Here is a 27,024-nt window from a genome sequence, read left to right on the forward strand (position 1 = left end):
GAAGTTGTTGGCTCAGTCAGCCATTATTCTTATCCGCCATGTTCTGCAGAGAATGGTGAAGTTGATATGCTTATATGTGCTACATTATGAGTAAATATAACAATTTATCACAAATTAAGAATTGTCATAATGCGCTGGAAAAGAAAAGAAAGAATTATCATTAACGCATGAATCTTTCTCTAGTTTGCTAACGTAAAACTGTCTTTGGAAGTTTGGAGGCTTTGTTGGCCTAAGAATTTCTTTAAAGCATATTAATTTGTACATTTAATGTTTAAACATTGTAAAGTTTAAGACCTGCCATAGGTCTTTTGGTTAGCAAAGATTCTGTGTTGGAGGAAGAGTTTAAGTTTCTATCCAGCTTTAGCTATTGTAGCGACTATTGCTATTGCTAAAGTCAAACTTGTTACTAAGCTGCTATATGTACATTTTTTTTCCTTTCATTTGCAAATAAAATGTTACAATTTTAATCAAATAAATTTTGTTGTAAATGTCTGTAAACGTTAATGATGGTTAAATTCTCGCAAAATCCTACACTAAACATTTTTATTACAGCTAACTGATTGTGTTGCTTCTGTGAAACATTTGATCTCATTTGTTCTACACTGTGTTCAAAAGATAACAGTAACTATTTCACTATTTTAATTATGACTTAAAGTCATAATTATGACTTCCTGCTAGGCTTTTACCTTATCTCTTTTGGCAGAAATGTTGTTCCGCATGTGTGGGTTGTATTCGGAATCTATAGAAACTTAAAGAACCGACCTAAGATTAGTAATTGACAAAGTTTCTGATTTGGACCAAAAATTAAGAGTTTCTATCCAGGGTTAGTTATTGAACACGTTTGCTAAAGTCAACTCTTTAGCTAACTTAGCTTCTTAACCCTGAGTCAGGTTTTAACTCTGGTTGTCTGGAAAAAAGCAACATTCAACCTAGTTAGCTATAAAAACTCAGCTCAACATTATATTTCAGTAATGTTTTATCCCATAATCAAAGTCTAATGATCTTTTGTTTTGTCTCTGTTTTTAATTTAATACAAAGAAGATGCTCATAGCACTAATTACATTTTAAAACTGGTTGTAATTTGATCAAAATACTCTCGGTGTGAAACCGTGTAAATTGCTCCACTGATTTTAACGGTTAATTTTTAACAGCTTATTTTACTAGTGTGGAAGTCTACCATGTTGAAAAGAAACAAGTCTATGTGCTGAAACTCTGGTCAGTGTTTTCTCTGATTAGTTAAATGCGTCTGACTGGTCTGAGTGAGACAAATTAGAAGTAATTATTGGACTTTGCAGCAGTGGGAGCCTGTGCTCAGCAGTGTGTGTGTGTGTGTGTGTGTGTATGTTCTCAGCCCTGATCGTTGCACATTACTTTCCTTTGAACGATTTAATATTTCAGATTAACTGCAGGGCGACAATTGCTGTATGCCTCTGATTAAAAACAGAAAAGTGGTTTGGCACAGACCCACTGTCCATGATGGTATTGATCTTATGTAAATCATTTACGTCCTGCTGCTGTTTCTCACACAGTGAACGCTAATAAAGCATAACCACGCACATTAATTTGGTGTTGAGTCTGTGTTAAGTGAAAGTTGGTTTAGTCTCATCTGCAATATGAGACCAACTGAAAAAAATATATATATATATTATTTTTGTCGCCGTGTATTTGCTAAGTAATGCCCGAGTGACAGATGGATTGAACTAATTTGAAAAAAAGCACACACACACACACACACACACACACGCACACACACACACACACGCACACACACACGCACACACACACACACACTTTGCGTTGAAGATGAGGCTGTGCTCAGCCCATTTGCTTGTCAGCAGGATATTACAGGCTGTTATTCCACAGTGAAAGCGCCATGATGAATAACTTCGATCTCTGGCTGGGTTTGTTTAAATTTCATACCCTGTTGGCAAACACACATGTCGCCTGCCTCGGATAATTGCAGTGTTGATTATCCGGTCTTAATAAAACAGCTTAATATTCTGCAGGGGATAGTACGTGAATTAACAAAAGCAGGCAGCATGCTAATAAAATGGCATTCGGTCCATTTTATCTTTAGCAAAAAACACAATAAATAGGCTACATGAAAAAAAAAATGACGCCACTGGCGTAATATGATGCAGTCTCAAATCTGGAGCAGAGGTAACAAAGATCAAAGCGATTCGACAAAATTCTGCTGCATACTGAATGAAACAGGCCTGGTGTCACAATGAAGGATTATACAATTCAATAACAAGTTTTCTGTTGATTTCTAGTGCCCTCTGGTGGTAGAACATGCAGCATTACAGCCAGTTGTTTCTTTGGATTTCAAAATAAAGGATCATTTCACAAATGTTCACAGTTCTTCTTGATGACCTCCTGTGCATTGTGCACCGCGTCATACACACTTTGGGTATCTTTTTATTTGTTTTTTTTGCAACGATTGCACTAAAAAAAACAACAAACAAAAATATGTACTACTGTTATAAATGATCCAGGAGGACGGTGGACCTTAAAGAATCAAATTTAGCAAACAGGACTAATTACAGTATTTTGCAAAACTTTTCACATCCCTTGAATTTCCTGATGTTTTCTCATGTAGTAAACTTAGAATATATCCAACACAAATTATCAATGCATCATTTGCATATAAAATTCCAAAATTATTTTCTATTTGGACCTCTTTACTCTAATACCCTTAAATAAAAGTCACTCCAGCTTCCTGAAGTTATCTAATTGGTAACTGGAGTATAAATGTGGGTACTTTTATCCCAGTGTAAGAGAGATTTATTTAAACAAACAGTGGACATCACCCTGAACACATCATCCACACGGTGAAACATCTACATGGTGTCCCCTGACGCTTCTCTTCAGCAGGGACAGGGTGGGAATATTTATGGAGCTAAACACAGGGCAAAACTGGAAGAAAACCTGTCAAAAGGTTGCTAAAGATTTGAGGAATCGGTTCAACTAAACATGCAGCCATGGCTACAATAAAGTTGTTTTGTGTTGAGTAGTCAAATAAAATTCTAGTTAAAAATGTTCAAGTTTGCGGTCGTCACATCTTGGAAATGTTCAAGGAGTGTAAATACAGGGTGGGCCATAAGGGTAAAACAAGTCCTGATATTTTGGAATAAAGTTTGAATGGCTATTTCTCCGCATCTCAGTTTAATAGCAAAGCTTACTTTTCAGGATGATGAACTTCTCTGAATTAAAAAAAAACAAAAAACAAATCAAATGGCACGAATGCCCGGGTGAATTTGGATCCCGATTCATTTTTGCAGTCTGAGTGATGAAAAATCTTGTTTTTCCATTACCGAGGACCATGCTTCAAAGAGTTTAGGCAACGGTAAAAGAGAGGAAAAGGGAAAAAATAGTGTTTTGCTTTTTGTTAATATATACTGCTCAAAAAAAATAAAGGGTACACTTAAGTGTTCACTTAAGTGTTTAAGTGTTCCCTTTATTTTTTTGAGCAGTGTATATTTTTTTCTTCCTTTTTTGGTTTTTGCAAAAAACCAAAATCCCCAAGACAGTAACAGAGTGAAGCAAAAAGATTGAGCAACTTTTATTCATAAGTTGTGAACCTGATGCCATGCTATGACTCAACTAATGACGTTTGAATTAAACACATAAAAACACATCAGACATCATTTTTCGAATGGTTGGTGTCTGTGTTCCCTCTCAGACATGCTCCCCTGAAAGAAGAGAAAAAAAAATATTACCAACTGAGCTCAGATTTGGCCTAATTGTGAAAAACACAAGAACACAAGAGTCCACATCTCACGAGAAGTCCTTTCATTCTGTAGATTTTGGCAGGCAGTGACTCCTCAGCACAGCCCAGAACGTTGCGAGGCGCAGCCATGTGAGCAAAACCTTCAAAAATCTGTTACGGGAGAGAAAATACAAGGAGAAAGTCGACAAAAACGACTAAAAAGTCAATGTTTAGAATAAGCGCTCAGGTGCTTACGCTGTCCAGCGTGTTTGGGTAGCCGTCCAGTTCCCTCTTCCCGCCTGGGCTCAGCCCGAATGACCAGTGCTGCCCGCTGCCCAGCGACAGCACCGTCCCCACCAAGAGGAGCCACAGAGTCAGCGTTCGTACAGCCATCCTGACACAGGGAGAAATAATAAAACTTCTGTACTCTACACAATCTTTTCTTTTTACTTTTCCCTACTTGGTCCCTCCTCTCGCCGTTACCTTTTGTCCAGAAGTCGAGGAGCTCCTCCAACACGCCCTGTCGAGCGAATGCTGCACACTGGGCTTTATATAAGGCTCTTCTGCTTTGTTGCTGCCATGACTTCACAACAGGGAGGCTGCAAAGTGGGCTTGAGCAACACTAGACATCACTGGCACCCCACAGAGCTGTTCAGCAGATTACACAACGCATTTCATTTATTTATTTAGTTTTTTTTTTTGCAATAAAATAGCGAGTCGCAAAGTGTTCCACAAACAGGAAGCCCTTTTCTTGATATAAGGATTTGCAAATTTTCTTCAACCATTTTTCATTTTGTTGTGTTGTAGCAGCAAACTCTGTTGAATTTTTATTAAATAAATTTAAAAAAAATCCCAACTTGATAAAACTGACTACAGTAAATATCTGAGAAGTGTGTTGTGCATTTGTGCCCCTTTGGGTCAGAACTTCAGGGTTAATTCGACCTTCTTCCTCAACCTCACTGTTCCTGCCTACACGACTTGTGCAATACAATAATAATCCATTCATTTCTTTTGGACACTTGTCCGTAGTGATCAGATTTGTGGTGTGCGCATTCAGTAGTCATTCTACCAACAGATTTTCCCATAAGAGATGCGAACGTAGCTACTTCTTTGCTGATAAATGCTAATTGTGTGCTGGTCTCTAAGACAGAATGGGAAAGATTTGAGGGAATGTCAATACTTTGTACTGCAATGCAGAAATCTTTCCGAATTTTTTATGAGTTCATGTCACAACAATAATCAAACTTTGCACTGTTTTTTGCTAATCATGTGTCTGGTTGTGTTAGACTTTATTTAGAGGCATCGGAATAAGGGATGTGTTAGCTTTTTAAATTTTACTTGTAGAAGTTGGAAGGGAAAAAAAAAACGAGTGAAGTTTGTAGTTCTAATGTGAAAAACTTCAGTCAAATTCAGAGGCTTATTCAGGACCGCTGTAGCGCAGACTTCTACAGAAAATCCTTCCTGTTCACAGCCATCAATCTACCCACAATTCTTGGATAAGTTACAGCAACATTTCATTTCCTTTTGGGATTAATAAAGTATTTTTTTATTGAATTAAGGGCTCCTAAATCCTTCTTACAATTCCTTATGAATGCACGTTAATAACTACAACCACATGATCCAATAACAGAAAACAAGCACATTTTCCTCTTTGTAGCAGTTTATTTATAACAGTCGTTCATGGAAATATTCCCATGGCTGAGTGCAATGAAAGGAGATAACTACAATCCAACACCCAAATCTGGCCTACATTGCATTCGATGAGATGTATTAAAAATAAATAACCACGGCTCTTCCATTGACTCGACCTCTCAAGATATAAATACACAACATGATTGCCTTCATTATTCATTCTGAGAGGCTGGGGTACCTACGGTCTGGCCGTGTGAACGCTTGTAGTATTGCATCAGAGCAGCTCGGAGCTGCGGCCGGAGAAACTCCGCCGATCTTCCAACAAACAAAAGAGGTGAAGGTGGGGGTCTTCATACGTGCATAATAACGGACACCGGACCACCTGGAAGCGAGGTGAGAAATCTCACGAAACAAAGAGCACGACATCCCAGCTGCCCTCCCGCGCGAAGCTTTGGAAGCACTGGATTTTGTTTTACGTTTACGTCATTATTATACGAAGGTAAAGCACCGAGACGTTTGGCGAGAAGGTTACACCGCGTAACAAGGAAACGTGGACATGTGCAAAACAAGTTCAAAGTGTGATTAAGCGGTAGGGTTAAACGGAGGATACAGAGCGCTACAATCCGAACACGCGTCGGCGATTTGACAAGCCATGCGACACTCACAAGCATGCAAAACTGTGGGAGGCTTACACACAGGAATGGTAGAGGAGGTAGATTCACGGAGCACTAAAACAAACAAACACCAACATTGAGAAACGTTACAGCTCTACGCGACACTTTGCATATTCAAGCTGTAGCATAGTTTTGCGGCGCACTAACAGCGGTTTCAGCCTCTCAGACTAAAGCCTGCTGCGCTGTATGGCTTTGGCTTGATAATCCAGCAACGTAAAGTTCAGTTATTTCAAGGAGACATCCTCTGCGCACGGACACAGTAAATTGGTGTAGCAACCCCTTCTGTTGTTGCTACAGCAGCATTCAGTGAAGCTCGGCTTTTCTTTTTCTTCTCACATGTAATCTGACTCGAACTCCTAGTAACACGTTAAGTGAAACGAGATAAATATAGTGGCCCACATAACAGCAAGCGGGATCAATGGACTGCGTCCGGACACGACGCGCGAGGAAGACTACTTAAGTTTTGGTGATAAATGCAGCAGCAGGATGTTGAGGAAACACACGCCGTCAACCCTGGGAACTTCTTATAGTGCAAGGTATTTAAAGCTAGTCTAATATTGTCGGAACGCCAGGGAGCCGTGCATGCCGTTTACCCGCGGCGCAAGACAGGTAAAGCCAGATTCGACGAGGAGGAATGTGCGGTATGACACATGGAGAGTGGAGAGAATTGACGCGGAGAGAGAGAGAGCTTCGTTCCACGGGCGAGTTATCTGACGCTCTGCGACATGTGCAGAGGGGTCAGCATCTCCTCAAAAATGGCCCCCTTCACGTTGGAGCCCCTCAGGTTGGCTTCCTGCAGATCGCAGCCGGACAAGTCGCAGTTCTGCATCGAGAAAGGGCGAAACACAAAGGAGAGGCGAGGTGTTAAAGCACTGAGCAGATCAGGGCACAATGTAACAGGTGTTACTTCCTTCTCTGTTACCTCTTAGGCTAGGAAACAAGTTCACATGACTGCTTATAGTTTATTCAGGAGCTCAATCAAAACACTGTTCAAACATTATTCAGCCATAACATCAAGCCTAGAAAATGATGTTATTTTAGATTTGTGCCTACTTTTCAGAAGTTTCTCCCTGACTTGCGTTAACCCAAAACAAATAAAAACATTGTAGAAACTGATGTGTTTGTGTTGGCTGATAAAATCAGGAACGCATCAAGTTGTGATGACGATGCTTTAGGATTTTTGCTCTACATTGATCTCAAGCTTCTGACACAGTTGTTCACAGTATTTTACTTGCTTGACTTTTTTTTTTTTGAAAAAACTTACAAATGACTTTATAATTATATTACCAATTGACAAGGCCACATTTGTTACTATAAGATGTGAGCTCCCACAGGGATCTATTCTGGGGTCACTTTTGTTTCTGCTGCTGTTTGCTATAATTTGTTGCTCATGAAACCCATTTGTTTCTTCTTAAGAAAAAATGTCTGTGCTAACAGGTAAAACTAAGGCTGATCTTAAAAACATTTCAAAATATTTTCTTCTAAGTACATTATCTCTTGACGCACATCTGGTTTGGTGAAGGCATATCTGAGCTGGCAAAATATTCTGATGTTTCTGTACCTTATATAATGTTATCCTGACAACTTATAAATATTTAACTTGTGTTTCTACTTCTAAAATCTATAGTGACAAACACGATGATAACACCAGTCAGATAAATCAACTGCTTCCTTCACAATTTCATACTACATGTTGTAATTTTTGCCCTGGTCTTTATACTTGGACTGGATGAATGGATTTTGTGTGAAATGTTGTTTGTGGAGGAAACTTTCATTATTGTTGCTGTGATTTGTATTCAATACTGAGCGTAAACCTAAACACACAAACTCACATTCTCTTTAATATTGTTTCACAGTATTATTTGTAAAGTACTTTCCTGGATTTCAATATCTTAACTTGTATTTTGGATGCATTTTAAATTCCTCAATAAGAGATGTTAAAGGTTGTTCTGTCTCACAATGATGTTTTTTTAAAGTCTGGATTTGTTGTGGCCTTGCAGTTGTTTTTTCATTATTAATGATAAAGCTTTCTTTTCCCCTCCATACTGTGTGTAGCCTCTGTTAAAGGTGGCCTGCAGATGAGTTACATTTTAATAATTTTATTTCGACCTTTAAAAAAAAAAAAAAAAAGTAATCTCAAAGCCTGCCCTCTGACTCAGCTTCTGTAGCTGCTCTTAACAGATAATCCTCCTCCGACAGCCTTTACTCTACCTCCAGATCCGTTCCCGCTAAAGTGGCCCCCCGCAGGTTGCAGTTCTTCAGCTTTGCGTTTTTCAGGGTGGCCACACGCAGGTTGACGCCGGTCATCTGGCTTCCTTCCATGTCGACTCCTTTCAGATTCGCACCTGGCCGTGAAATCAAAAAAAGAGTCGAAATGAGACGGCAGACGTGGACGAACGTATTCGAGTCTTTCGGTGGAACATCTGCGGAGAGCTCGCCTTCAAGATTGGCCTTCAATCCAGACGGGTCTTCAAAGTTGCACCCTTTCAGAGAAGCTCCCTCGGCGTTGCAGCAGAGCATCTTGACTCCTTGCAGATTAGCGCCCTTTAAAAAAAAGAAAGAAAAGAAAAGTAAAAAGCACATATTTTGTCAAAATCAACCGTAAAAAATTATGGAAGAAAAAAAACCCAAAACAAAACAAAAAAAYACTTACATCCATGTTGGCTCCAGAGAGGTCGGCCCGCTCCAGATTGGAGCAGCACAGATTAGCGTGCGTCAGATTGCAGCGGCTGAGGTTAGCCATCTTGAAGTTGATGTAGCGGAGATCAAGTCGGGACAAATCGGCACCACTGAAGTTAAGACCCTGCAAACAACAAGAGCGACGTTGGTTAAATGTTCTTTTCGGACAGCGAGCGAGACGAAACCTCTTCAGCTGGCGTCACCTGACAGCGGAGCTCCGACTTGGTGGAGGTCGCCAGGAGAAAACGAACAAACTCCTTTCGGGAGATGGGAGAGTGGTCCTCGGGTGGCTGTGAGTTCTGTTTAAATGGTAGAAAGTGGTAAGTGGAGGGGGGAAGGGAAATGATAGGGGAGTGATTATGTTATTCACAATACCTTGAGTACAACTTCCAGCTGTTCAGCCAGTTGCTCAATTCCAAAGAACCGAGCCTCCTCCAAGACTCCTGGAAAACACAAATGACTCGTCATGCCGCCGGACTGCATGTCGTAGGTAACAAAATGACTAAGAGGTGGAGGAAAATCAAAAAAGCTCACCTCGTATATTTATTCCTTCATTGACAATGAGCTGACCGTGTCTCAAATAGTTCAGAATCGGTTCAAAGTATTCGGGGCTGCGGTCGATTAGGTACGCCCCATACTTGTCCCGTTTGTTTCCCCACACATCTGGAGTGAATAATAACCCCTTAGTTACAAAAAGACTCGCATCAGAATTACATTTTCTGGTGGGGATATGAAGCTGTACCTTTTTCACGGAACATGTGAGCGAGCATGCTCTCCGGCTCTTTGCTGACCAAAGTACTCCTGAACAGAAGTCAGAGTCAGTTAAAAAAATAAAACAAAACAGGCATACAGTGCAGTGCTTCACAGAAATATTCATATCCAATAATATTTTATTTTCATAGCAAAATATTACGATTTCACCCCCCTCTCTACATATTTACAATGTTGGGACAAACTGCAAACATGACTTCTGATGGCCTTCTTTAAGGGCTGCAACTAAAGTTTATTTTAATAAACAATTCTAATGATTAATCAATTAGTCAGATGATAAATTGGCACAGTCTATAGGTTTTTCATTTAGCATTTTTATACATTACATTAAATGATTCAATTTGTTTTTTGCCTAGTAAAATGCAACAAAAATATGCCACATATTCACAGACACAAGCATTTCATATCAAATACAAAATGTATACATATTTTGTACAGTTTTAGCTTAATTACTGATCTGAATATGTTGCTTTTTTCAGCAAATGGCCTTTCTTGGAGTCTGTTCTCCAGCAAACGATTAACTGATTACTAAATTGGTTGAAGACTATTTCAGTAATCGACTCGTCAAGATTAATTGTCTCAGCCCCACTTTCTTTCAACAAATTCACTGTACAAATACTTTTGAGAGGCACTGCATATTGTGACATGCAGTAATGCATTCAATTAATTGACGATTTAAACCACAGGCACCTTGTGGTGGTAAAGAGGCGACCACCGATGTTCAGGGTCAGCCAGTCGGTGTGCGCTCCGTGCTGATCAGATGTAACCCTGACTTCACTCTGTGGGTCTACCAATGACAATACAGATGTTTTACACATGTCCACACTGACTGGCAGCACATACAGGAAGAGTCTGTGCTCACCAATAAATGGGTCTCCCTCTGACACATACAGTACGTCATCATCCCTGATGACAGACACACATATAAACACGTTTAGGACTCAATCTGAGAATAAATCCACCATAGGACAACTGCTGCGGAATGAATGGGTTTACCGTATTAGGGCAATGTCATCTATGAGACCACCCTTCCCATTGTATAAACAGGAAGCTTTGATTCCCAGCTTATTGCTCGCTACTGACAGTAGATCAGACAAGGTCCCGTAAACTGCTACAACCTGTAAAGAAAAGAGTTGAAGTCGAAAATAAAAGCGTGCTTTATTGTAAAGCCAGCAAATGGGCCACATTAAGAGTCCCTACAGCTAACATCGGTTTTTACTCTATATAACTGCGTAATATCACCGAATAGCGACAGTTTTCCCATTATGATACACCTTGAAGCTCGGTGGGGAAAGAAAGCAGTCATTCTGCGGCCCAGGCTCCCACACAGACTCAGCCTGACTTTTTACCCACCTTGCCATTTTTAGACGTCCCGTTAACAAACAGAGTAACTCTTCTCATTCTCTGCGCGCTTTGGTCCTAAGTGACTTCATATAAGTCCAAATAATAAACAGGGCTGTATTTTTCAGCCAGCTACCTACCAGTTATCTAGATAAAGCTGGACAACTAGCTACATCAGACAATAACGCGAGAAAAAAGATGCCTTCAAAAACCCCGGGAAAAATCTGCTTCGATACATTTCTATTAATCATCATTAGTAGTAAAGGCACCTTAGAGACTTGGAAAGGAATTGCGAGATGCTCTGAGTTGTACTTCTGGGGAACATAGTGTTAGTATAACAAAACTCTGCTGTTTATTTGAAGCTAAATCGTTAAAACACGTCGTTAAAGTACCAGCACGATGGTTAAAATAGGCTGTTTTTTAAAGAATAGTATTATGTTAGTATTTTCTTTAAAGCCTATTTGGTTACTTTATTACAAAGAGCTAATTTATTTTTCTCTGCGTATTATTTTTCTAGACCTAGAGTTAGACAATACAAAAAAGTAGACTGCACCTGAAGTATACTTTTCATATGACACTCTGCTATTGGCCGAGGGCCCTGTACGTAAGGACGTTATGTGCGTATGCCTTAACAGTCAGCCGGTGGAGAACCCGGGCAGAATTGATGACGAGTTGGCGCTGAAGGAGTTAGAGCAGGGGTGCCCAAAGTCGGTCCTCGAGGGCCGGCATCCTGCATGTTTTAGTTCTCTATGGACTATGGACACCCCTAAGTTAGAGTTAAGAATTGATTAGATGTGTGGACGGACGGACGGACAGACAGTACGCATTACATTTTAAAACACATTTATTCCAATATAAATGTTTATACATTTAAGATGTCATTTTTACATTTCAGGATCATGCTAAAAATGTATTCCTGATATTTACGGATATCTTTCAGCATGGAGTCTGCATGTTCGCCCTTCTCATGCTGGGTTTATTCTGGGTATTCTACGTCTCTCCAACAGTCCAAAAAAATGCATGTCAGGAACTGACAAACTGATGCTCCGTTTTGAATGGTGTGTGCAAGACACGCCTACCCAGTGCACCGGTTCCCTCCAAGGCTTACAAATGGAGCGCACCCTTCAGTTTAGCGTTAGCATCTAGCTATTCTGAACTCATACATTTCGTTTCTTTGAAAACAGCTGCAGATTACGCTGTTAGTACAGTTTTCTGTATATACTATTGTTTTTGGGAATGACGTCTTAATATTACAAAACTTCTCCTCTCAGTGGTGAATGTGTTGTTATGCGCTAAGACAAAGTTTTGGACTACAAGTATGTCTGTTTTTAGAATCTTTATGCCTTTCTGCGGTTCCAAAATTGGGGTTTAAACTCAGCTGTTTGTCAGATGTCCTTCCAGTCACAGCCATGTCAGACAAGCACCACTGTTCATGTTGCTCCCATCCCGTCTCCTCCCCCAGTGTTCACCAGACTCTGGATGAAATGGATTTTGAAAGAGGTTTGCATTCATTTGTGAAACCAGTGGTGTTAGATTATTATACAGTTATAGTTGTACAAAGAAAACAATCTTTGGCGTGTTATTCTCTGGCCTGTGTTAATCGCTGCCAGCAGGGTACAGTGTTGTGTGCCACTTCTTTCTGCAGGTATCTGGTCCGCTGCCCTGGATGGAGACCTGCAGAGAGTCAGGCTCCTTGTTCAGAAGGGGACTGACCCGAACATGAAAGATTCAGCTGGGTACACAGCTCTGGTGAGTCCAATTGGATTGGAAGATGTTTACCTCTCTTTGCTTTTGCCTCTCCTCTTCAAGCCTATTAGTTTAAGATATGACTCTTGCACATTGTGATTGGTTTAAATTTCCTCCTTCTTTCTCCTCTGGGACTTGGGGTCATAGTTCAGGTATTATTTTTAAAACATTTAAAAGTCCTTCATTCAGAAAATATATTTCTGCTACATTTGTCCAGTAATGTTACTCGCCTTATAAATATGTTTGTAAAAAATTGGTTAGTTTTAATATGTGGTAGTCTTGACAGACAAATCTAGACTTGAGCCATTTAGTTCTGTCTGGAGTACTGAGGAAGGTTATCTAGGAACAACTTTTATTATTCAGAGGTAATACTTGCATCCTTTATGGGCTGGTTTTCAGCAAAACCACTTTACAGAATCTGCTACTTTCATGGGCATCATCTGTTGGGGTAGCAGCATCAAAGCCAGTGACTTGAAAAAAGCAAGCTGTTAAAGAAGGTTGTGTCTATTGGGGACTATTTTATAACCTCTGGGGATGATTTTTTTTTTAATCATAAGCAATTTGATACAGGTAATCACATTATATAGACCTCTCATGGATTCATTGTTCTAGTTTGATTTAGAGATGGGGCCCAGTCAACATCTGCAGCTTTTTTAGATTACACAGCAATGCTACGATCTGAAGTCCGTTTTTATCCATCCGGCTCAGAAGTGTGAATACGTATCCCCTCAGCTGACAATAATATGAAAATGGGATCTTTAATTTTATTGCCTTATTCCTCAGAAAGATTAAAACGCTAAATGTTTAGTAAAATTTTTCGGAACCTGAATTTCCTGGGTCAGGATGTCCAGTTTGAATCAGATGTGAAACCTGTGTTGTAACTGGTAACTTTGTCTTTCTCTCAAGAAATTGACAGAGTACTTCTAAAAGGAACCGTTTTAGGCCCCGTCCTTTGTTTAGGAATGTTCTTGGAAAGCTCTGAGATGCATGACGTGTTGGAAATCTATTGTGAATTGTAATGTGTTTTAGTAATTGTCTTAAATCGTGGCATATTATTAACCAAGCGTGAAGTTCTCTAGTTTTGTCTTTTTATTTTGCATAATGGCCCTAGTCCAGTTTTAAAAAGGGTTTTCTTTAACCCTTGACTACTAAATGCCTTTATAAGCTTTACAGGTTTCTTTTATCTCGACTGTGTACTGTGCCTGATCAAATGTGCACAATTAAATCCTAATTTCTGCGCTTTGCCTCAGCACTACGGGAGCCGTAGCGGACATTTTGCCGTGTGCGCGTTCCTCCTCGAGGGCGGTGCGTGTCCGTCCCCTCAGACCCCGGGCGGGGCAACCCCGCTCCATCGAGCAGCATACTGCGGTCATCCGGACGTGGTTCGGCTCCTTCTGCAAAGCGGTGCAGATCCCACCCTCTGTGATGACGACGGTGCAAATCCTTTGCACAAGGTACGCAACGGTTATCAGCAGCTACCATTCCACAGAAACATCTTTTTGATGGTTTATCAATGTTTGTGATTATTTCTATGCTTGATGCTTGAGCAGGCTGCAGAACAGGGCCACTCTAAAGTGTGCCAGCTGCTTCTCGAGCTTTGCCCTGCACTCTGCAGCCAGGGGAACAAGAAGCTCCAGCTGCCCTACCAGCTGACACAGCAGGGAGATCTGCAGGAGCTCCTCACACCACCCCGGTCATAACGGACGAAGATGCTAATGTCACACGCACACACGTCACAAGATTAAAAACTGTACACGATGAAGACTGAGTCTGGGAACTCTGGCAGAATCAGTGAACGTGGAATAACATTTTTAACCTCCGGCATTGTTCCAGTCTTTGATCTTTTATTTCACCGCTTTTTGTATTGTCTGCATTTCTCAAACTTCAGCAAAACGTGAAAACATTTCAAAACCTCATTTTGAATTCAGTCATTGAGTTAATTTTCTGGATAAGCTCGGTTTCCGATTCTGTGAAGTTTGCTTGAACTAGAGGGTCAAAAACCCTCTGAAAGTTAAAGTTTTAGAATGTTATAAGTGGATCAAATCAAATTTATTTACATGGCACATTCAAGAGCAACTGCTTTTGTTCAAAGTGCTGCACACAAAATAAAAACAACAATAATGATAGTAATTCCAACATGGAAGATAAGAAAAATAGAAACCAACATGTGAACTCTATGAGCTCTGATAATTACAGTATAGACTGCTGGTTTGGCTGTGCAGGATATGGGTGGTTGGTTCTAATCTCAGACAGTAGGGGGCGCTATTGTCTAATAGAAGACCACAGTGTTTGGCCATGGCGTGTAAATTTCATGGCAGCTAACAAGAGCAAGCTTACTCAGTTTTTCCTTCACACTGGAAAATTTAATAGCAAAAATAACATGAGCGCAACAGCTATAACGGTAAGACGGACACCAGCACTCAGGCAAACTGCATCTACAAAATACAATCTAGCTCTCAATCAAAAGGGTTGATCGGTTCCTAAGTCACCAAACTATTTTATTTTAGTAGTTTTCAGAGTCTTAAACAACATGAACAATGTATTTTTCCTTGGTTTGAATAAAACTCAGTTTAAAAAAAAATCCTGCTCAGCTAAAACAGATGGAAATACTTTTAGCTGTTGTCTGGCATGTCTAACATGTCAAACCATGTTAAATATGTAACACATGCACGTACAGGAGGCAGATTAACCCTCCTCCGCCGCTCCACCGTCTCTCCCCCCTCTGCGAATGTGCAGAACTTTAAAAGCCCTCCTCCCGTTTCCCTGCAGCCCACGCGGATCGGGAACCCACGGCAGAAAAATTTCTCGCTGCAGAACTGGCGCACTTTCATTGGGTCCGCCGGTGGGTGGTGTTTCCAAACTACCCTTCCAACCACATCCATGCCGTGACTGGAGGGGTGCCAGGCTACATCTGGAGCTCATTGCTGCTGACGCCACACAGCACACAGAGATGGGGTGTCGGGAGGGGGTAGGTTGGGGTTGGGACGGAGGGGAGGGGGTGTATTTCAGCTCGGTGGATCTTTGCCAGGAGAGCTGTTTATGCTCGGTGACAAGTTCCTTCCCACCCCCACCAAACACAGTGGAGGAGCCGGAGCCGGTCGGATCCCCACTGAATGTCAAGTGACAGTGAAGGCAAGTGGGTTTCTGGGGCCTTTATTCATCTGTGGCACAAAAAAACAAGAAAAAGTACTTTCAGAATTGAGAGACTGCTTTACATGACAGCCTGACTAATAGATCAGCCCCACAGCATCCTCTAAAAGTGTCCCACTGCCACATTCTGTGAAACATGATCAAAGTTGATGTTTTAGATTTGTGAGCAGTGAGGTAATGAAAACCCACTGCAGGAATGTCGAAGGCCTCGGTCGTTACTGATCATTTTTCCTGACCTGGTTTGAATTTGTTTCATGTCGAAACAGATGATTTTTTTTTTCAGCCCTCCTATTGAAATAGGTCTACCTATATGGGCTGGGAGTTTTCACTTAAAGTGAAGACTTGGACAGGATTCCAGACATTTGAGAAATTTGGATCGCTGCTTTATTTAGCGAGCTTTATTTGGAAAGCAATGAAACTTCCTGGGCCTGGAACCCACTTCCACCATAATGAGTCCAACTTAAACCAGTACTGGATGTTATTTTCCCCTGAAATAGAAGGTGGTCTGTGTGCCATGCTTGCATGACGGGATTTTTAGTCTCATTTTATACAATACGCTTGTCTGCGAGTAGATAATGAGAACGGCCTGTCCTTGGACCTCTGGAGGCTGACAAATATCTCTGTGTTGAAGAGGTGGCTTTGGAATGAAACGCAAAGAAATATATGAATCAACACTAAATATATGTTTTCTTTTTATTTATATAGATATATTCTTATGGGAATCTGTCTTTTTAAGATGTAAATTTACATCGTTCTCTATCATTTTTAACGCAATTAAATTAAAAATAAAACATACTTTGTGACTTTCTGGAAGATATTTAGTATTTAGGCTTTAAATCTAGATATTAAAACAGGAATGAATGAAGGATTGATGAAAAGAACAAATGGATGACTGATTAATGAACTATGGATGGATGGAAGAAATGATGGATGGATGGATGTTGGATGGAATAACGGATGGATGGAAGGACGGACGGATGGACGGACGTAACATTTATACAAAAGAATCAACAGTAAATGTTCTATGGACGTCCAGCAGTGCAAATGGTTAAACTAAATCCAGTTCCATCCTGTCCCAGAACCAGGTACTTTGTTTGCATTTAAATGTTGGTTTTCACAGATGAAAGCATCACCTGGTTCTTATCTCCCCCGTCTCCACCTAGACAAAAGCTTCCTAGCAGCCCTGGCAGAGCCGGGGCCCATCAGAGCTGAAGTAATCAAGTAAATGGCTGGCAGATGGGCACACACTGAGATGCAGAGCGCCATACTCGGGTGGGGGGGTTAGCCTCACATTCTGCATCTTGCGCCGTCGAGGCTCTGGGCGACGGGGGCGTGTGTAATCAAATATATGGGAGCTGATCTTCAGAGTTGCCTCATAATCCAATTTGGCCCCGCTCCCACTTCAAAAGAAGTGTGTTGTCTGCTGGTTGATGGGATGTTGCAGATCTTACACGCCCGCTTTCCAGGTCACTGGGTGATGGGATCCATGAGTCCAGAGGCCGCGGATCAGCTCGTCCAGGCAGACAGCTCGGCGGTTATGGGAAATGTCAGAGTTTTCAGGTGATCCAGCCAAACACAAACAGAATTAACTGATGCATGTGTGTGTGTGTGTGTGTGTGTGTGTGTGTGTTACTGTCATATGTTATTCTCCAAAGCAAAAACGTTTTAAAATGCATGCCATGGAAGCCAAGTCTTAAACTATACTGAAATCCAACATCTGGTTGATATCAAAACATGGCAGACATCATGCATGATTGAGGAAAAAGTTCCTGGGTGTAATTATGTACAGTCAACACGCATCACCTCTTGTGTGAGCGTGGGTATATCTTAGGAGGGAAAAGTTTATTTCCCCAGATGTGTTTTTTTTTCTCTTTCTTTGTGCCCTGGAATGGATGGCTACGTTTCTTTTTTTTTTTTTTTATTGATTATGGAGATGTAATCTTCTCGAAAGCTTTGCCAGAGAAACAACATAAGCTGTTCCATATGACTGAAAGGGCAATTAATGGAGGATTTGGAGTCGGATATCTGGGGCCATTCATGGCAGACTGTTGTTAGAAATCACGCAGTAATTTATCACCCGCTGAATCTCCACAGGAGCTTTCCAAATCGACCGTGCTCCCCTTGTTGTGTTGCTCTAAAGTTTTCCAGTCTGTTATTTATTTTCGTCTGCCTAATGTCTGCTTTTACCTTTCTGTCCTATAAACAAAGAGATCTTTTCTGCATTCAAATACAATAAAATTGGGTATTTACACACACTGTAAACGATTTGAGAAAGTCCTGATGATGATAGCTTTGCTTTGTGAGCTTCTGATTAGTTAATTGACCACATCTGAGTTGAATGGAGGAAGTATTTTAACTCAACGCCTCAAATATACAGCTCCCTTTGTGTGATATGAAGGGAGAATCAAAAGACATCAGGACAGATAGAGTTCTGTCAAGTATCAAACGCTTCACACTACACTCAGTCAGTCACCCATTCATACACTAATGGTGGAAAGCTACAGTTCAGTAGCTTGCCACCATCAGATCACCACCAGCAGACAAGTGTCTCGCACAAGGACACAATGACACAGGCGGACGTGGCGGGGATTAAACCGGCAATCCACCTGTTGCGGAGCAAACTCTTACCGACTCATGCTCATCATTATAAACGAATATTTGGAAGCATACAACAACCCCCCGAATGTCTAGCCTTCATACCCTTCAGGAAGAAGATGTGTTCAGTATACCAGAGATGAGCGTGTTTGAACAGCAAGAGAGTGCCGTTATTCAGAGTGAAGCGAGTCTTGTACCAGCATGGACTGAAAAGCCACTCAGTGGATGAAAGGCCAAGTTAAAATGTATTAACTTGGCCTTTGCCAAGTCAAAGACTTGGCAAAGTCTTTGACTTTGCCAAGTCAAAGACTTTGACTTGGCAAAGTCTTTGACTTGCCAAGTCAAGTCTTGCCAAGTTTATATTGACTTAAACTTTGTATAGTTTAAGTCAAGTCTTAAACTATACTGAAGTCCACACATCTGGTTGATATCAAAACATGGCTGACATCATGCATGATTGAGAAAAAGTCAATCATGCATTGATTTTTTAATGCATGAAAAATCAATGCATGATTTTTCCACACGATAGGCCTGAGAGGACTACCGTGTGGACTAGGCCTAAGAGGAGTGGTTCCATTTCTATAATTGGGTCTTTTCTCGGTTTGCTCCTTGATTGCTACAGCCTCACTTACCCTTCTTGTTGTCCAGTCCTCAGTAAGTTCCCTCAGCGTTCTGCCTCCTCGCTCTCCGAGTCAGTTGGAGAATTCACCTCAAGATCCTCTGCTCCCCTGGTTTGCACTTTGTGGACTCACCACCACCTACCCACCATACTTACCTGCCTTTCCATCCTTCAAGCATCCTTTGTCCGCTCCACCTTCATAAGGAAGAACAAAACAAAAGAGGAAACGCCACCAACAAACACTGCTCCCCACCATCAGTCAACCTCAGCCTCTGTGGGTAAACTCGCCTCCTCCTTGGAAACCCCCGTAAAGCTTTCTGTCTTCCTCCTCATCCCGTCGTCATATTTTTAGCTTTCATCACCCCCTGCCTCTGCTCCTCTGTGCCTCTGCGGAAGAACTTCACAGAGTTCAAGAAGAGCCATCATGGGCCTATTGGAATAAAGCAGATTCCTGAAAGACAGTGGGTTATTTGTGTGTGGAAGCGTTGACTTTACCTTTAATGCAACAGTGAGGTCATCCATCGCTGAAAGTGCGGTTTTGTGCACAGACTGAAGTCACCACTTTAGGTCGTTCCCTGACATCCTTAAGCTCTTCCTGCATGATGCAAGCATTACTCACCTTTTTATATTGTCATGTTTACATTATGCCATTGGGAGTCTTATCACTTCTCACCACCATAAAAGAAAATGTAAGAGCAAAGAGGAAATTTTGGTGACTAATTCATTGTGTTTGTGCAGTGGTGCTCAAAAGTAAAACTCATTGAGCTTTTGAAATTCAAAAATCTTCCATGTTGAAGCCTTCGGATACATTTTCAGTTCCTCACATACCCTAGTGGGCCAAGCTGAGGAGCAAAGGTGATAATCAGTCACACCTAAAGCAGAGAAGCTGGCACCTCATTCGTTAGGAAGTCCCCAACAATAGCAAACAGCAAAATGGTCACAGTGGTGGTGACAATCCTTCCTTTCAGCCCGGCTCGCTGCAGGGAATGCAACACCGGGCTGCACGTGTAATTGAACAAGATGGGTACGCTGATGAACTAAGACTCATAGAGACATGCCGTGGCTCTGTCAGCAGGTGCCCAGCACACACTGGTCCATTCATATGCGCATTCCTGTCTCTCTGCTCGCCGCCCAGCAGGTTCCTCCCAGGCCACTCAGGACAGGGGTTGACACACACAAAGGGTCTTCAATCTGCCTCTGACAACAGCCAGCATAAAGGCCCGGAAAGCCACAACAGCATTATGTCAAAGAGCCGGCTGGGGGTAGAGAGCAACGCTTGTGGATGGGAGGGGGGCACTGCCGATGGATGGATGAGGGCTGGACACAGCCAGCGCGGTGGAAGGCCCGGCTGAGGTTTTTTTTTTTTTTCCATAAAGGAGGATATTTGTACTCATTCGGTAACAATGGAATGCAAGCACACACACACACACACACACACACAAAAACAAAAAAAGGGGCGAGGGCAATGAAACACCACATTGGGTCGACGAAGACGCTGCGAGGGAAATCATCATGCAAAGTGACGATATTGTTCACTCTGAGGATTGCAAGGCTGTGTTTGTTCTTATGCTGATGTGTGGCTTTGCCTGCCTTCGGTTCCCCCTTTTGCATAAGGTGTTTCTGGCTCTAACAGTGTCCGGCACATTTCCTTACACTGAAAAGGCGAGCAGGGGAGATCAGAACATGTCCAACTCACCGTGGAGCGTTTGTAAACAGATTCTACGCAAAAAGATTTAACCGACTTAACAACCCTCATTGTCCGGTCTTTTATCTGATAAGGACTAATTTACATTATCTCTTCCCTTGTCGATGTCCTGTGAATGTTTTAGCACTTCCTCACCGAGGAGGGGGAAAAACGGTGTTGTGTAATTATTAATATAAAAATAAACTTTAAGCCGTCACTTTACAGCCTTTTTGTCTGGTCCTGTTGGGAGGCTCTATAAATGCTACGGGTTTCTTGAGATACCATGGCATGTGAACATCACAGACATGGGTTAATGATTAATCTGGCTTTTTCAAATTAGCTCCATTCATTGAAGCGCTGCTTTCATTTTGTAATGTGGCTTGATGAGTCACCATAGAAATGAAACCTTGCAAAAAGATACTTCAGTGTGTTTGTATTCCTCCTCCCCTCCCGGCCCTTTTGACAAGACGCCTTGAAATGTAATTCAGTGTAACCTATTGCATCTTATGCTGTCTGTGTTCAAAATGGGCCATTTTTGTGTTGTTAGAGCTCACTGGTGAACAAACAGCATCTTGAAGACTAAGGAGAAAGATGAGCAGAAGGTCAAAACAGCTTTAAATAGGCCTGTCGCGATAAACAATAAATCAATTAATCACATAATAAAGGAAAATCATCAACCTTATTTTAATTTATCGGCTTTATTGTTTCTTCCTGCCTTTTTCTCTTTCAGTTGATGGCACTGGATGAAAAAAGGCTCAACTCTGGTGCTCTCCACTGACCCTCCCCTCCTCATTTTCTTAGCTTAACCCTTGTGTGTGCGAGGACTGAGGCAAATGATACAAATTTTACGTGTGTGGGGTCGGTTGGACCACATTTCTAAACACAAGGGTAAAGTGAGGAGTGAACTATTGCATCATATAGTCGGATATGAACATCTCTATCTAAATCTATTGATTATTGAAGGGCAGTATAGGACACAGACTTCCTAATCTGTACTCTTTTGGTTGAATGCCGTTTTTATTTCCACTTTGGTTTTATGTTGTGTTTAGTTTTTATTCAAGTGCATTTTTTTGTTAACGGAGACTGAGAGTCAGTTTTATATTTGGTTGTTTTGTTTATTTTGTTAACAAGTTCCAGTGTTAAATGGTCTTTTGAAAATAAAGTGTATTTATTTTTGGCAAGATATCGCTTACATTATTATGTCATTACCATTACAGCAGTTTAAAAATCTTCAAACAATATTATCGTATATCGCAATAATTTTTGAGACAATCGCTCAGAAAAATTTGTTGTTGTGACAGGCCTAGCGTTAAACTTGTTTAACTAGCAGTGCGGCTAAAAAGCTGGAAGGATTTTTTTGCTTTTTTTTTTACTTTCAGACAGTTGTTATGATGAGTAACCAGGACGACAAGGAATTGTTTTTACAACTTGGAGCAGCTGATAAGCATGTCAAGAGCTCAAATATTACCTGAACTACAGCCACAGGTCCAAGAGGAGTTGAAAAGGAGGAGGATTGAAAGCATGACCAAACAGCAGAGGAGGAAGTTCAGGTCAACTTGTTCACTGATCGTAATGAGTAAAGATCATAAGTTGTTTGATTTAGGTGTGGGGAAGTAGACAGACGTCAAAAAGTTGTGAGACACTGTCCCCTAAGGACTTAGGAGTTTGAGAATGGGTTTTGGCAAAGCTCCACCTTCCAGCAGGACAAAGCCTCTAAACCTGTATCCAGAATTACAATGGCATAGTTTAAATTGGCGTACAAAAATAACCCCTCTTCTAAGCTGGTGAAAAATTACTCCATTTGATTGGTTTGATAGTTGCCTATTTTAATATCTTGCTCATCTATTCTGGACCGATTTCGCCCTGACCTGTTTTTGATACTTTGCTTGTCTCCTGCCATCAGTGGAAAAGAATAAGCAACCAAATGCATAAACAATCACCATATGCCGAAAGTTCTGCCAGAGCTTTGATGTGCTGCCTAAACCTCTTTTCATTGTTAACAGATTGGAGCACATCTCAGAGGAATTTTTTTATCTGTGACACAGACACACATGCATACTCAGACGTACTAAAAGCAGTTGTCAATTAAACATCGAAGCCCCAAACTGCTGCTGCATCAAAGATCGCCTCAGTCTCGTTTTGTTGCTGAAGCCGTAAGATGTGGCCGATGGCGGCACATCCATGTGGAACTCTCACTGTTAGTTGCTCTAATAAACACGCTTGGTGTTCTTCTGGTATGTATGCGGTTGTCAGATTCTCGCTCCATCTGCTTATATAGTCAGCAGCTCGCTTTGAAGCTTAAAGCTCTGGGTGCAACATAAAGGCACTGCGACTTTTGGAGGCAGTCATTCACGATCACTGGAATCATAAACTAAAAATATGTTGGGTTGAAAGTGAAGATGAAAGACTCTCTTTTATGTACTGTATGAAACTATTTGGCCTCTTGCAGATTAGGTTTTTCTATCGTTTTTTTGTTACACTTGCAGGTTTCAGATCATGAAACAAATTTTACTTTCAGACAAAAATAGCCGAAGTAGATACAAAAAGGCAGTATTTAAATATCTAAATGATTGGGAAGAGCTGGCTGTGTGAAGATGAATTTTGGTCCACGCTTCTTTGAATTATGGTATTAATTCAGCCACATTGGATGATATAACCCCTAAAAAGTCAGTTTAATGTCATTCCAATGCATCTCAATAATATTAATCTTTGGACATGGATTAGGAAACTCTAAAAACAATGAATTTTGCCCCACTGCATCATCAATCCTTTACCATGCTAATTTGCTTTACCACACACCCATCCTGCAGAGTTTAATCACTGAAAAACTCAATCTTAGGCCAAAGCATAAGCATCCTGCTATGTAGCATAAGCATCCTGCTATGTGGTACCAAAATAATTATTGGCCTTTTTAAATCCTTGTTAGTTACGGTTCCTCTTGTAAACTTTTAATTATTGTTCTGACTCTAGACATGGAGAGGTTTACGTAAATTATCTGGTCTGACTCATGAGGATGACCACATTTACCTCTTTGGAATAGCATGTTCTCTTGTCTTCACCATTTTTGAAGACTGACGTAGAGAAATGGGCTTCTGTCTCACTAGAGAAACAACTCACACGTTGTAAGTTTCCAAGACAACGCCGATGTTTGTTTATGTAGGAATTTAGTGAGTGAAATTTTTCAACTACAAAAAAATAAAACATTTATTTGAAAGAGTTTGAGATACATTATCTTCAGGGGTGCCGCACACCCTGAATTGTGTTTTTGTAAAACTCTCCTAAACTTGGCCTGTTTCTAGTTGTTCATTTTTTGGCTTGTTTCACGATTTAGAGAGCAGGAGTGAATAAAGATGTGCTTGAAACTCTAAGTATGGAAAAACCTCTATTTTCTGACCTCGTTTTTTTTTTTTTTCTCCTACTGGTTCTGATTACTTGCCTTTTGTGCCGCCCTTTACTTCATACAGCCCCGTCTGGAGCCACCAAAGGACTAAAACAACTGTTACACATATGGACTGGTACTCCCCAGTTCCCATAAACACACTTTGATGAGAGAAATTACTGGAGTCTCCCCTTCAGAAAAGTTGCTGAACACTTTAAACTAACCGTAATGCGAAAATATATAACGGCTCCAAGGAGCCAGACTTTCTTGTAATCATTTAGAGTGTTCTTGATTATCAGTTCTCAAGACTTTCTGAAAGTATTTCAGAAGTTTGCTTTGGACATTACATGTTTATTCACTCCCCTTTTTGATCAAGTTCAGCGCTTTTAACTACCGTCAGAACAGTGAATTATTTGTTTCTTTACTCTGACCTGTGAATCATTCAGACATAAAACACCACAAGGAGCTGATGTTGTTCCTACATGCAGTAAAGACCAAAATCCCTCGGCACCCTGGCAGATTTGGTTTTGGAACCTTTTTATTTCTCCCAATAAGTCTGTTTTCATGTTGGAAACGTTATTGGGTGGGGGGGGGTATGTTCTCCACTTTTACTTACATTGGCTTTTACAACAATACCGGCAGCTTCTCATATTTGTTGACCAGCTTTTTACATGTCTCCATCATGGCCTTTGACCATTAATCTATTCAGGTGAACTACAAGTGTTTTAGATCGGAAAACCTCTTTGCCGTTGCCAAATGAAAAAACTAAAACCTTGGTTCAAAAGCAATAAATTGTCACTAAATTCAAAAAAAGTAAAATTCATGGTATTTGAAAACCGCAATAAATATGAAAGCATTGCAGTCAAAATAATTATAGACAGTGTAGATTTAGAACGAGTTCATGGGAGTCCAATATGACTGGCTGTCATATTGGATCATAAGTTGTGCTGGAAACCACAGATCTGGCAACTAAAAGCAAAATTACCCAAAAATGTTGCTGTTTTGAGGAGAATAAAATCTGTTCTAGACCAGAGATTTTTGTTTACTTTGTATAATACTGTCATTGAGCCACCTTTGAGTCATTGTGTGAATGTTTGGGGCAATACATACAGAACAAACTTACAGTCACTGAACACAATACAAAAAAAAAAAAAAAAGTCAGAAAATGTTTCGACAGGGTGGTTCTGATTTAAGAAGGGAAAGGAAATGTCAAACAAACAATATATTTGGACAACCAGAGTTTTTGTATATCGGTGCTACTGTGGAATGAATTAAATGATGAGCTCAAAAGAAATACAAATATAAACCATCTTTTAAAAAAAAACTTTACAAAAAGGAGCTTATTCAAAAATATGTTGTGTCGGATGGCTGTCTCAAAGTCTAAAAAGGCTGTTGTTGATATTAAGAAAGTGTCTTTTTCTTCGCCGTATTAACTGTGTAGTTTGAGTTATTGTCATGCTGAAATGCTCAGTTTTGCCCTAAACTCCCTGATGTTGCTTGATGAGGATCTGGACATAGAAAAACACTTCCAAAGCATAATGCTTCCACCACCTTGCTTGACCATGTGGATTGTGCTCTTCGGGTTGTATGCGTCTAACATTTGAATGCTCCAGCTGTGTTTTTGTCTCATCCAAACACAAAACGGAGGAGATATTTTTAATGTGCCCAGATGAAAACTTGCAAAGGCTGAGGGGGCTTTCATCTGTTTGAGAAATAGCTTCCTCCTTGGTCTACATCCATGGAGTCCATCAGCATCTGTGCAGCTTTATCTCCAGTCCTGCCTCTTATTTGTATTGCCCTCCACTTCTCCGGGTTTGCTTCTAAGACTCACTGCACTTTACAGTGAAATTTGCCAAATGAAAGACGACAAGACTCAACTGAAAATGAGGAGAGAACACAGCTAATCAGACGTAAAATAAAGGCAGGCTTTTAGAAAAACCCAGTGACCCACTGCTGCTCAGAACCACTTTATGAAATTACTGGACAGTCTGGCTTCAAGGAAGCAAAATATAAAGAAATAAAAGCTGACTCGAGCGTTTTGCAGTGTACTGTTCACTGATGCTCAATAAAGTTTTGTTTAGACATTTACACAAATTGTCGACATTAACATCAATCTGATTTGGATTTCAAGAATAAGAATTTTCCTTTAATCATTAAATTTAGTTCATAGGTTCAAAGTGCATATGCAGGCTCAAAAATTATCATATTTGGATAAACGTCACTTAGACGGCTGCAGAAAAATGTCCTGCTTCTTGAAACCGCCAGTAAGCAATATCTGACCACTTTTCTTGTCAGTATTGGTAGCGGTCTACTGCAGAAATACAGCTCTGCCACGCTATGGTATAGTTTCCCACAACAAAGCCTGCTATCAACGTTCAGGCTAGTTATGGCTGCAGATGATGGCAGATAAAAAAAGTTTTTCTGTAACTGTTAAGTTGTTTCTCCGCCATTAGCACATTCATCAGAGCATACGGGAGCTTGATTGACAGCGCTAAGAACTTCCTCTGGGCTGTGATTGGTTGTTTCCGATCGGGAGCCATGATGGCAAACACAGAGGAGAAGGAGAGGAGTTGGATTTTTTCACATATTATCTGTCTCATACTATACTGTTGCAACAGTATAGTACATTTATACAATAAAAAAAAAGTTCATCCATTTTTTTAACTGTATAAACCATTTTTAAAAATTAAAATTACATACTGCATCTTTAACAAACTTACATGAGTGAGAGAAAATCCACAATAAATTCAAACTTGTGGATCCAAAGCCTAAAATGAATGACATTCTTACTGATATTGATTGTTTATTGTAACTTTTAACTGGCCCTGCAGTTATTGTTGAAGATTAAAAAAAACTAAAATAAAATTGCTGCTCTGGCTATCTCTCGTTGGAATTTCCAGTCATTACCCAACATTTATTTTGCAGGCATGACAACATACTAAAAGGTAGTTCCATAACGTCATCCTCCTGACTGATAGGAGCCCAAGGCGAGGCTTTAATTCGAACCAATATACCAGCAATAAAACAGTGTTAGCTTTTAACAGA

General features: G+C 40.6%; 3 protein-coding genes across 5 annotated transcripts; 1 reads left to right on the forward strand and 2 right to left on the reverse strand.

Moving 5' to 3' along the window:
• Positions 1-3,545: 3,545 nt before the first annotated feature.
• On the reverse strand, positions 3,546-4,319 carry LOC103469675 (progonadoliberin-1). Its single transcript, XM_008417516.2, has 4 exons — positions 4,193-4,319; positions 3,965-4,103; positions 3,782-3,880; positions 3,546-3,692 (listed from the first exon to the last, which is right to left on the reverse strand). Exons 2-4 carry the CDS (start codon positions 4,100-4,102, stop codon positions 3,645-3,647), a joined length of 285 nt encoding a protein of 94 aa, XP_008415738.1. The 5' UTR covers position 4,103; positions 4,193-4,319; the 3' UTR covers positions 3,546-3,644.
• Positions 4,320-5,351: 1,032 nt separating this feature from the next.
• On the reverse strand, positions 5,352-10,999 carry kctd9a (potassium channel tetramerization domain containing 9a). The gene is made up of 12 exons (XM_008417515.2): positions 10,819-10,999; positions 10,462-10,583; positions 10,328-10,371; positions 10,156-10,252; positions 9,437-9,495; positions 9,229-9,357; positions 9,070-9,137; positions 8,898-8,993; positions 8,669-8,818; positions 8,454-8,559; positions 8,227-8,360; positions 5,352-6,838 (listed from the first exon to the last, which is right to left on the reverse strand). Exons 1-12 carry the CDS (start codon positions 10,864-10,866, stop codon positions 6,722-6,724), a joined length of 1,170 nt encoding a protein of 389 aa, XP_008415737.1. The 5' UTR covers positions 10,867-10,999; the 3' UTR covers positions 5,352-6,721.
• A 576-nt stretch (positions 11,000-11,575) lies between these two features.
• On the forward strand, positions 11,576-14,468 carry ankrd39 (ankyrin repeat domain 39). Of its 3 annotated transcripts, none has more exons than XM_008417514.2 (5): positions 11,576-11,625; positions 12,196-12,306; positions 12,452-12,555; positions 13,803-14,006; positions 14,103-14,468. In XM_008417514.2, exons 2-5 carry the CDS (start codon positions 12,216-12,218, stop codon positions 14,250-14,252), a joined length of 549 nt encoding a protein of 182 aa, XP_008415736.1. In that variant the 5' UTR covers positions 11,576-11,625; positions 12,196-12,215; the 3' UTR covers positions 14,253-14,468. The 3 variants fall into 3 exon arrangements, with proteins under 3 accessions (XP_008415736.1, XP_008415735.1, XP_008415734.1); XM_008417513.2 differs by lacking the exon at positions 11,576-11,625 and adding an exon at positions 11,903-12,122; XM_008417512.2 differs by lacking the exon at positions 11,576-11,625 and having other exon boundaries at positions 11,903-12,306.
• The last annotated feature ends 12,556 nt before the right edge of the window (positions 14,469-27,024 follow it).

This window comes from Poecilia reticulata, linkage group LG9 (assembly GCF_000633615.1).
Source record: "Poecilia reticulata strain Guanapo linkage group LG9, Guppy_female_1.0+MT, whole genome shotgun sequence".
NCBI classification, from domain to species: domain Eukaryota; kingdom Metazoa; phylum Chordata; class Actinopteri; order Cyprinodontiformes; family Poeciliidae; genus Poecilia; species Poecilia reticulata.